The sequence below is a fragment of the Ochotona princeps genome, chromosome 23 (assembly GCF_030435755.1).
Source record: "Ochotona princeps isolate mOchPri1 chromosome 23, mOchPri1.hap1, whole genome shotgun sequence".
NCBI classification, from domain to species: Eukaryota; Metazoa; Chordata; class Mammalia; order Lagomorpha; family Ochotonidae; genus Ochotona; species Ochotona princeps.
The window spans coordinates 7,834,117-7,846,464 of NC_080854.1; the positions used below are offsets into that span (position 1 = coordinate 7,834,117).

At 39.3% G+C, this 12,348-nt stretch overlaps 1 protein-coding gene across 1 annotated transcript in view; it reads right to left on the reverse strand.

The window, feature by feature from the left end:
* ZSWIM6 (zinc finger SWIM-type containing 6) overlaps positions 1-12,348 on the reverse strand; it is a 167,482-nt gene that overhangs the window by 73,245 nt on the left and 81,889 nt on the right. The window contains exon 2 of the mRNA XM_004583807.3: positions 152-508. Within this exon, the coding sequence (XP_004583864.3) occupies positions 152-508 (357 nt within the window). The remainder of the gene's footprint in view (positions 1-151; positions 509-12,348) is intronic.

Below are 12,348 nucleotides of genomic sequence, written 5' to 3' on the forward strand. Positions count from 1 at the left end.
AGAAATGTTTTTTAGGACATAAATCTAAATTTAGAAATTTCTTAACCTCCTAAGAGCAATGCTGGTGACCTATTTCAAATTTAATTCAGTTTTATGCAGAACTGAACTTACAAATGAAAAAAAGATCTAGAGATTAAATGCATATACTCACCATGAACTTGGTTGATTTCTGAATTTTGGGAAAGGATTTCGTCTGCTAACTTTTGGGCAGTTGGCAAAACTTCGGTGTGGTGCACTGTGATCAAATACTGTACAAACTTTTGTAGTTGGTCTCTATTCATTTGAAAGAGAGTCTCTGAAATGGGAAGATGCAGTTTGACCTGATCTGGCTTGCGGATGCGGTATAAAGACAGCGCCACAACATGGGCACAATAAAATATGTCCTTGTTTCCACAGCTGCAGGTCACTGAGGTAATCTTGCAACGATCAAAGCTGATGGCCACGTTGCAAACAGTTTCTGGCTCCGATTGCATTGCAGGTTCTGTCACTGTGCCACTCAGGTGGAAACCTATGTGAAAGAGAGGGGGAGGTTAGTTTCTGTATATAGCAGCTATGAAATACTCTTTAATTCTTTGAAATGTGTGGTATCTGACAGCAGCAAGAAAAAAATAACACCGCTTTTACTTTTAAGTGAAAGCGTTCAAGCCCCTAACTGGTACGCCCACTTCATGCCATCCTGCCAAAAGCTAAGAACACACGATGAAGTAGTTTTTGCACTCATATAAAAACATGTATTGCAGTAAATGCTCATCACATCTGCAGGAATAAGCCATCACTGCTCCATGATGGGTCTGTGGTGTACTAGACACACATCTGTGGGATTCACAATTTGGTTTTTGTTTTTTGAAAATGAGAGTCAGACCTTACAACTTCCTTGTCAAAGCTCTCACCATCCCCTCCACTTTAACTCGGGGAAGTCACTAGCCTGCGCTCCCCTCATTATCCTGAACCCGCTTGTATCTTACCACTCCTTCTGTAGCACGCACACATGTATTTCAATGAAGTAACGTGTATGAGCAGCAACCACAGGACTGCAGAGTCGTCAGACCTCATACAAACCAATCTAAATAACCTAGAACGATTCTTCCGTATTTCAAAAAATGAAAGTGTGTTACACCACACACATGAACACACATGGGACAAAGTCACCAAAGGAGAAAAACTGCCTTAGAAGCTATACAGCTTAATGAATCTTCCCAAACACCATTGACTGCCTGCCTAGAATGATCCAGAGATGAGGTATTTATCTCACCTCAGTAGCCATTCTTTCCTGGACAGCTCTAGCGACAGCTTATGCTCAACTGAAAACCATCTCCCGTCACTACTGTGCACTGCTAGCCAGTCTGGCAAGTTTGGTCAGAGGGCAAATCTTCCACATTCCTTTTCTTTGAGAAAGCTACTCTCCATTGGATTCCAATCTCTGTTCTCCTGGTCCCCTACCCCACTCATCCCTCTCCCTCTTTTCCTGACTTAAATCACGTTAGGAGCCTGAAGGCAATGAGAAGGATCTTTGGATTTCAGAGGCCTAGCAGAAACGCGGATGCTACACCAGGTAGTCTTGGCTCTCTTGGCCTTCCACTATTTATGCTGCCTTCACAATATTCACAGAATATGGCTAGTTTCTTCCAGTTCTCTTTTATTCACAAAGAGAAGCTCTCTACCATATGGAAATTTTGGAAGAGGTGGCACTGCAAGGACATGGCTGCAGAGAGCGCCAACACCAGGAGTCCACACAGGGGATCTCTAAACCTCCTTTACTATCTCCCCCAACAGAGCCCATTCAGGTCAGAAACTTCAACAGATGACTACTCACAAGGAACACTTCAGGGCAATATAATTTCATTTGGTAATTCATACTCAGCATCACTTAGAAGTGTTGCCATCATTTTTACCAAAAAAGTCAATTAACATTCTCTAAAGTCAGGTTATTATTATTGTTTTACCATAATATTTGTTTAATACATATTTCAAGTTTTTTTCTCAGCTTACATTTTATACACAATTAACAGCAGTATTTATAATCCTCACAAGAAAGAGCGGTATGGGGTTCCTATCTAATTAATAGCAACGAAAGTTGAAGAACTGATTTTTGTTGTTTTTAACAAGTATTTTTGAAGGATTATTTTTTATTTTTATTTGAAAGGATTCTGCCAGAGAGAAGTCAGAAAGATCACCCATCTGCTGGTTCACTCCCTATAAGGCTACAATGGCTGGAGCTGAGCTGATCCAAACACAGCAGCCAGCAGCTTCTTCCAGGTCTATGAGTGCAGGGGCCCAAGGACTTGAGCCGTGCTCTGTTTCTTTCTCAGGTCACAAGCAGGCAGCCTGACTGGAAGTGGAACAGCCAGGACTGAAACCTATGTCTATGTGGGATGTTAGTAATGCATGTGGAAGCTTGGCCTACTACGCCAAGCCCAAAGAATTGCTTTTATAATTCAATGCCCAAACAAGGTAGATACAACTCCTTTTTCTCCAATCATCTTTGATGCAAAGTTATTTGCATTTGGACTTTACAGTAGAAAACAGTTGATGATACTCCACAGAGAACACTAAAGGAGCAAATTTTTCACACAAATAACATATTGAAATCATCTGCATTAATTTCACATGAATAAAGATTAATTAAGGCTAAAAGAAAGCACTTAATTGTGGATAAAATTAAAATTAACTTTTCATATGTAAGCTTAAATTTTAGGTGCATTTTAAAGGGAGAAAGGAGCTATGTGATTAGACTGAAAATATAACAAGAATTTTTTAACAGTTGAACATTTTAAGCAAATATACATACTCAGATAACTGAAAACTCGTTTTAACTCAAAGCATTAGAAAATTTCTAGGCTAAAATAATCTGGCAGACAAGAAATAAACACACACTAAAAACCATTGCTTTTAGGGCACATTATTTTGGAAAAATATGTGCAAGAGGCACTCAAGTAACTATTTCTTTTGTTGAAAAAGAATTTAACAGAAGCACTGGTGTAGTGCTTACACAAATACATCTTTCAACCCTCTCCTAAATATAAAGAATCCCAAAGGAAATTAAAGGCAGAAACCAAAGCAATGTAATGTTATAGCTGAAGGGAGGTGAGGGTCTTTGAGAAGTTTGTTTTGTTTTGGTTTTTTGGTTTGTCTTGGGGGGGCGGTTTCTAAAGCTAAGGCTAAAAACGCAGAAATGTTAATATTTCTGTTTCTCATTAACGATGTATTCACTGATTAACTAAAACTACCATGGCTGAATGCACAGCAACTAATACTCTTCACTCTGTGTCCCTGATAAAGTAGATGAGCTAATTGCCCTACAAAGCCTAGCCACAAGCCTTCCCCACTTCTGAGAACTACCATACCCATTTCAACACCACACACAGCAATGATCAAAACTAAAACCAAACTGCTTTATTTGAAGTCTTGCCTAACTTCTAGTACATACACTGTAGGACTGTGATGGAGATATATAATAAACTCAATTCAAAACTCAGCTTGTCTAAAAGATCATATTTTCCTTTCCCAACTACATGATTTTCTCAAAAGAGAATCCTAAACAGATTGCATCCTCTGAGCTAGTTCAGTCCTCCAGCCCTAATTTCTAACACTAAAGTTTAGCAGTTTATAAAAAAGCACTATCAGAGAAATTATATTTTAAAGGAAAAGCTTTAAGTCCACCTTGGATACAGCTATTTTCAACAGAAACACTCCCATGCCTTATTAATATTTCAGACGATGACAAATTAATGCAAAGACCAGACTGTAAACCACAGCACAGCATACACCATAAAAATTTATGGAGCATGCTTTGGATGGGCACAACCAAGAGCTCCCAGCAGCATTCCGCTCAGTACTCATTTTGGTTTCTAGTTAACGTACTTTCTTTCACCTTCTCACATACAATCAGAACACCTCTGTCAGATATGAGCAGCATTAGGTAATATCATTATTTCTGAAAATAAGACACTTCTTCACTAAAGTAGCTATGCATAATGAACATCTAAACGTGGCACTAGTTAAAGGGGAAAATATTGGATTGGAAAAGAAACAATAAAAAGAAATCTAGGCTGGGCACTGCAGCACACACACACTCAGCCACTGCTGGGACACCCACAAGCCACACTGGAGTGCCCGTCTGAGCACCACCTTTTCCAATCATGATAAAACTTTCCTGATCATGAATTCTGACAGGTACCAAACGTTGACTCAAGTTCTTGGGCTCCTGCCACACTTGGGAGATCTGGATGCAGTTCTAGGCTCCTGGCTTTGGCCTGGTACAGCTCTGGCTGCCATGGTACTTGGGGAGTGAACCAACCCGTGGAGTTAAGAGCTGTCTCTCTGATCTATTTTTCAAGCAGATGAAAAGAACATTAAAAAAATATCTTAAGTCACATCACTCTAGGCCATATCAAGTATCTATAGGTCATTTCTCCGCACCCTAACCATTACTACCAAGTAATTTTACAAAGAATATTTCTGCATTTTAACATGTATAAACACTCATTACCCACCATTAAGTTCTGGGTAAGAAGCCAGCAGGCAATTGTGATAAACAAATTACGTATGATTTTTTTGAGTTAGACTCCCACAACTGCTAACTCCACAAAGTTCTTGGGAATATAAATTAGTCACCCCCAATATTTTCATTTTAAGCCATTTTTTTCCAATGCCAGTATTTTCCAACACAAGCAAAATGGCTCTAGCCCTCCGTCATTCTTAAAGGTTAAAAATAGTAATAATAATAATAATAATAATAATAATAATAATAATAATAATAATAAAATCTAGTGAATCCTTCTCTCCTGGAACACCTGCCACCTGCAGGCCCCTACTGCCCCGACATCCCTTCAGTGGTGCTTCCTCAGTCTCCTCTCTGGTCCCCGACTGCTGGAGTGCAGATAAAGGTTATCAGAGCCTTCTGTTGCCCAAACATCAACTGCAGCACCTCTGCACACCTTTGCTCACCTCACCAGGTGGGAGTCTAAATGAAGATTCTGTACCTATTTATTTCCTGTTGTTGCTTATGGCAAAATCACCTTCAGAAACGCTTGGCTGTTCACTTCAGGGACAAGGTTAAGGGGACGCTCTGGAGACTAAATCTGTTCTCCAGGGGCAAGAAGTGAGGAAAAGGTGTTCTCAGGTCCCAGAGGGAAAAGTCAAGTCCCACCATGTACTGGGGAGTTCCAGCCCAATCCCTCCCTCCAAAACAAAGCCTGACTTTCTGGTTTCAACCCATTCCTAAGGTCTTGCGCCATGTCCAGTCTCTGATCTACTTTATTCTCACAGCAATCCTAAAAAGTAGGCACAGCCTCTTTTCCCACACACACTTTTTTTGAGAATGCTTTATTTGATTTGAAAGAGAGAAGACCCGGTGTGACAGCCTAGTGGCTAAATCCTCATCGTGCATGTGCTAGGATCCTATATGGGCACCGGTTCATGTCCTGGCTGCCCCACTTCTCATCCAGCTCCCTGCTTGTGTGTCTGGGAAAACAACTGGAAGATGGCCCAAAGCTTTGAGACCCTGTGCCCGCATGGGAGACCTGGAAGAGGCTCTTGGCTCCTGGCTTCAGATTAGATCAGCTCCAGCCATTGCAGCCACTTGGAGAGTGAGCCACTGCTGACCTCGCTGATAATCAGCATAACCTGAATAAAGTCTTCTGGTCAAAATATACGTCAATTAAATACTGCAATGATACATGTAACTTAAAAAATGCAACCCAAATATTCTGAGTCAGGTATGGAATGCTTAACTGGTCTGAGCAAAAAAATGCTATTTTACAGTAACAAAATTGTTAACTATCACAGTTGTTAATACTTACAGCTATACCATGCTATTTTAAGCAAAACCTTCATTAAAAATTAAATTGTAAAAATTAAAAATGATTAACCACACAGTATTTACTCTTACAATTGTTTTACAATGCCTCATGGGATTCTTTATAATTAAGGGCTCATTGTATATTAGAAACAACTCAATTAATAAAAAGATATTTACAGCCACTTTATTAACCCGTTTTTTTGTTTTTTTTTTTTTTTGCCAAAGGCAAGGTGTACCCTAAAAGAGAAAGTCAAAGAGAAGAGAAAGCAGGATAGTGTAAGGTGAGACAGGGATTTCAGAGAATTAGAACTATCTAAGCCAAAACCAGTCTTCCTTCAAGTGCCATCATGTCTCAGATCAGTGATCTTAGTAACTTAGTCTCAATCTTCTCATCTATAGAAGGGGTAACTCCTATATTTCAGGCTGTTGTAAGGGTAAGAACTGACAATAAAAGCTACCACAACAAATACTTTGTCAGAGTGCCCGCTGTCTTCACATGTTCTGGGAATCATGGCATTTTCTACATGTGCACTGATACCATGGTGCACTGATGTAAGTGCCCAGGCTGACGGGATGCCATGCCACCTCCTACTGTTAAAAGACGGCATGTGCTGTCTTGTACTCATGCCCTTTACACCCATACTTCTAAAATAATGTAAGTGCCATCAGTTTTCCTTCTATTCTCACTTACACAGCACATTAAAATGCAGCTTCATTCCAAACAGAACTAAAGACTTAGGAGAATTAACTTGGCCTCAAAAATAACTATTGATTTCAATAAACAGATCTTTTACCCTTTGAAGATCTAATAAAATATAAAAATCTCCTTTATCCCTAATATTTGTCTTCCACGTGAAATTATTTTTACAGCTCCAGCCTAAATCATTACTAGAAGAAGAATTCAAAATTGGCTTTTGTGATACAGACAGTTGACCATTCTTATTGCAGAAGAAAAAGTGAACACAACTTCTGTCTCTTACAGCCTCACAAACACAGAGAAACAGTCAGAGCACCTCAGGGAACACTAGGCCTTGCCAGGGCTCTAAGTCATCATTGCCTTCACTGTGGAGATAAACTAGAGAAGGAAATTCTCCTTACAAGTGTACATAAACACAGCGAGAGAACCCAGGGGTGTGCAGTTTGGCTCCAGTGCACACACTGAGTGATTAGGCAATCTGTGTTGCTGACTGCTTCACAAAGGGGCCAACAACTTCTCAGAGTGAAGACGAAGATGCAGAAGACATGGCCACCAGCATGGAATATGAGTTCTCCTGCCTGTGAGAAGGATCCATTAGTTAAGATACAATGAAGATTACAATGTCCTGGGACCTGTGAGATAGCTTAGCAGCAGTCTTCACCTTGCATGTGCCAGGATCCCATATGGGCACCAGTTCTAATCCCGGAATCCCCACTTCTCATTCAGCTCCCTGCTTGTAGCCTGGGAAAGCAGTAGAACACAGCCCAAAGCCTTGGGACCTTGCACCCATGTGGGAGACCTGGAAGAAGCTCCAGTCTCCTGGCTTCAGATCAGCTCAGCTCCGGCTGCTGTGGCCACTTGTGGAGTGAATCATTGGATGGAAGATCTTTCTCTCTGTTTCTCCTCCTCTCTGTATATCTGACTTTCCAAGAATAAATAAATATATCTTAAAAAATATATAATAACCTGTTGCATCTTAAGCTGCTAACTCAAAAAATGGAATCCTCCTGACAATTAAAGAAATAAAAAACCTGACTCTAAATATTCTCTAGAGGAATATTTGGGAACTTCAGTTACCCCACAATTTTTGTTTTGTACATTTAAAATTTTTCTTAAAGTTTATTTGAAAAAAATGGTGCAGTGGATATTACTTATGCCTTGGCCAAATGACATTTTTATAAATGTACCTTAGATACATAGTGATTTAAAAAAAACAGATAATTTGTTTGTATTCCCTCTTCCAAATCTTGGAACAGTGCCATCACATATGGCTTTTTCTTTGTTTTATATGGTTTGTAGGGAGTGTCTCACCTGAAACTCGCACAATGAACCTACCAATATTTAGAGGGGAAAGTACTTGTCCAAAGTCTTCCTGAAAAAAAGAATCTGACATACAAATAATTTCCAGCCCATACTTGGGTACCTAATGATGACCATAACCATCAACACTGCAGCTCTGCTCTCCTTTACGGCCCAGACTACCTTGGCAACAGGAGACCCCAGCACCATCCTTCATCAGTGGACACTCAACCTATCTTACAGATCAGCCACAGTCAAGAGAATAAGATGAACTATAAACAACAGAAAAAAACGCAACCCAGAGAGACTGAGTGGCTAGTTCTAATTCCAGCACCACAAGCAAGTTACTGAATATTTATTTTTCGCTCTTTTCTCATTTATAAAATAAGGGGCAAGAGGAGAGCAGCTTTGTTAACACAGTGTGTTACACCACGACTGGGGGATGCTGGTATCCTAAACTGGAGTGCAAGTTTAAGTCTTGGCTACTCTGCTTCCAATGCCGCTTTTTCATGATGCACAACTGCTACCCACGTGGGAAAGCAGAATGGAATTCCAGGCTCCTACCTTAGGCCTGGCCCAGACCTAGTTGTTGTGGCCTTTGGGGAGTGTATCAGCAGATGGAAGATGTTACTTTCTTTTTACCTGTACCTTTCACATAAATAAATAATCTCCTCCCTCACCATCTCCCCCAAAAAGAATAGGTATTAGATGATTTCTCATGTATTATGGACGTCAGTCATAGTAACAGCAAAACATTCATGACAAAACAATGAATGGTAGTTGCCATATTCACTCATATGGCACAAGACCTTTGAGCTGTCCTAGCTGCTAAAAGGTTGAAGCACCTGGTCATCTCCAATGACTTGGTGACTCTGGTGCTGGATAAATACTGATAAAGCTGTAGTCATGTAAATGTTACTGATATTTTGTGAAGCATGGAAACTCAACATAAAAGTAATCCTTTCATTTTTAAATTTCACCAGCATAATTTCTATTCATCTGCCTTTAACTGAATTTTTTAAATGCAGGATATCTTTTCGTTGTCCACTACAGCTAGTAAAATTTAGAACTATATAATAACTCCCAGACTGTATAAATACATGTAAGGTATATCTATCTAAAACACTAGAAACATTTTTAAAAATGTATTTAAAAGGAATAAAACTAATGGCATACTTTGTCTTTGTTCACCATTAAAAATGTTGTATTCTTTTTCTTACTATCTTTTACATATTACAAAATGAGTGGCCATGCCATTCAATAGCCACTAACTTCCCTAATCCCTAATTGGCAAAGTACGAATCTCCAGAAAAGCATCATGAGTAACAAAGGTTCCAGCTCTGACAATTCACCGTATGATTGTAGAATTTGATGAAGAGGCCAAATCAAATCAGAAACAAGAAGAGAAGTACAGATCCCTATATCGCAAACTATATTCAACATGTTAAGAGGAAGGGGTTCCCAAGGTTATACAAATTTGGATTAAGTTGCATAGAACATCACTCTCACAGAAATTCAGAAATCATATCACAATGGTAACAGCTGTGAAGTCATACAGTAAAGGAATTTCTATTAAACTCTACTAACAATCTACAGAATGACGATAAAAGCTCTAAAATAGCAGCTGAAGAGAGTGAAAAGGGAAACTGCTCAAGACAAGCAGAACTGCTGATCACATTTAGGGCTCAACTGAGAAGTGAGAAACCAGAAACCAACAGAAACCAATGGACAGGGTTTTGATTTTTCTCCACCTGGACATAAGTGGTATAAAGGTTGAAAATACTATATTACTAGTATACTGTAACTTATTGGAAGAGGGAAATCTATTGTTGAAAGTCAATCCTGTTACAATGCGACACAAAAGAAAATACATCAATGCTGTTATTATCTGTACCACAATTGCAGTCAACTAGAAATATCTACTAATATTTGATCATCAGGAATACCACACACTCTTTATGCACCAAAGTTCAGGACAGTGTTTATAATATTTTATATCCAAATCCTTGGAACCTGAGTGGAAAAGCTCAAATCTCTCTTTTTTTTTTCTTTTTTCTTTTTATTGTATTGTTGTTGACAATCTTTACATAGTTAATTACAGTTAAAGGAAAAAGAAGGAAAAAAAAAGGTTTAGGGGAATAGGAAAGTGGGTAATGCTATTATGTCCATATTGTTTCCATCATGTATCTGAGGTAAAGGGGGATATTGAGGGAGAAGCCCCACCCGGTTTCCCGCCCACCCTAAGTCCCGGATGTGGGGCATGCTCTGAGATATGTGCTCGAGTGGTGTTAATAGTTCTGCAGTTATGAATCGCTGCCAGTTTCGCTCGATGAGGTCGTCCACCGATTGATATGGTCCATCATAAAGTCTCCGTTTGCCCCATAATTTGCTGCCAACATATAGCTGAAATGAATGATTGTCCTGTTCTGTCTTCTGTCTTTTCTTGGTTAGAGTTCTGAGTCCAGCAGTTCGATTGGGGAGATCTCCAAAGATACTTTGAGGTATTCCCAGACTAGATTCTTATATGTTCTAGCCGGAAATATCTCTTTGAGGCTCACATTTTTCTATGCAGGAGATCGGAGAGAAACTAAATGTCAAATGCTTCATTAAGAGTTTATTCCATAACATAATAAGATTCAAGGCACTACAAACAAAGGATTATTAAGGTCATTGTGGCATCTGGCAGTAACTTCAGGAACAGTGCCTGGTATATGACACATACTTATTATTTACTGGGTGAATGAGTAAATAGGTGAATGAATAATACTAGAATTCTTACCAACAAAAACTGAATACAATACCAAATCCCTCTATTGTAGGAACTATAAAGCAATGAACTCTTAAAAAAGAGAGAGATAAATCTATTTTTATTGGAAAGGCAGATTATAGTGAGAAGGAGAAACAAAGTTCTTCCATTTGCTGGACCATCCTCCACTGTTTTCCCAGGCCATAAGCAGCAAGCCAGATGGCAAGTGGAGTGGCCAGGACACCAACTGGTCCCCTTATAGCATCCCAGCACTTTGCAAGTGGAGGAAGTCAACTAAGCCATTGTGCCAGGCCCATGGTGAAGTCTTAAGATGTATCATGTTTGTACCTTACCCAGGAAACATACATACGGGTCTTCAAAAAGTTCATGGAGCTGCGTGTTATTTAAAAAAACTGAGGGATTTTAAAACTGTTGCACCTAAAACTTACATTCTGTTTTCTATAAATGTTTTGAAACATAAGAATCAAACTTACAGTAGAAAATATTCTTGGTTAAAAATGTGACTTTTTTAATATTTAAAAAAGTGCCACTAATATGAAATACTATTACAGCACAACTTATTTTTTTTGAAAGCTAAATAAATAAACAAACAAATAAATAAATAATCAACAGATAGATTCCATGTTAGCCTAGTTAACACTGTGCTGGCTGTTGGTGATAACACCACAGACATAAACCAGAAAATCCAGCTGTTTACCTGAGGATCTAACCACAATTTCTTTTTCAATATCAAACAGCTCTTAGATAATGCTATTTAGGAATTATAATGACCTCATGCTGCTAAACCTTAGTATTTAAAAAAAACTGTTTTACAAAAAACAACAAGGAATCCCTGGGTCAAACATTACTACTAATTTCTAACAAGAAATGCAAACTAAAAAAAGCTTCAAATGTGAAAGAGTGTTAATTAAGTAGCAATTATTACACAGTGGTTTAGTTTTCAAAATTAAAATGTGTTAGAAGAAAGGCAGTATATTGAGAACTGGTTTAGGGAAGAGACTTCTGTTTATTGAGGATTTTTATTTATTTGAAAGAATTCCAGAAACAAGGAGAGTAAGAGAAACAGTGAGAGAGAGAATATGAATGATTAGCTTCCACTGACTCCCCGTATGGGCATAATAGCCAGGGTTGCGACAGGATGAAGCCAGGAGCCAGGAACTACATTTGGGCCTCCCATGTGAGTGTAGAGGCCCAAGAACCTGGGCTATCTTCTGCTTTCTCAGGCACCTTACCCGGGAGCTGGGTCAGAAGTGGAGCAGCCAGGACTAGAACCATCAGCACTTGCAACAGAAAGTCAGCATCACAGACAGTAACTCAATATCCTGCACTACAATGCCTAGCTTCAAACTCACCCCTAACTTGAGTGCCAGGGACCTAGTATAATTAACTGCTGCTTCCCAAGGTGTGGATCAGCTGGAACTGGAACTGGGAGTAGAGACAAAACTCAAACATTTGGAGACAAGATGCAGGCAGCCCAACTGCTGTGTCAGAAGTCTTCCCCCCAATACTTCTTGGCTTTGAGAGGCAGGGAAGGGAAACAGCACACCTATCTGCTGGTCCACTCCCAAGTGTCTGGCTATGTGACCACTTTGCAGACTCTGGAATAAGGAAGAAAAAGCATCAAGTCAGGCCTTTACATAACAAATGCTTCATCACAGTTCAAACTAATTTCTCTGCCATAATATGAACTCTGCTGCTTCAGGTTGAAACAACTTTGTCTCTTCTTTCTAGGGTAGAAAGCATGGTCAGAAACTGGCAGAGTAATCACCAAGCAAGTATATTTTT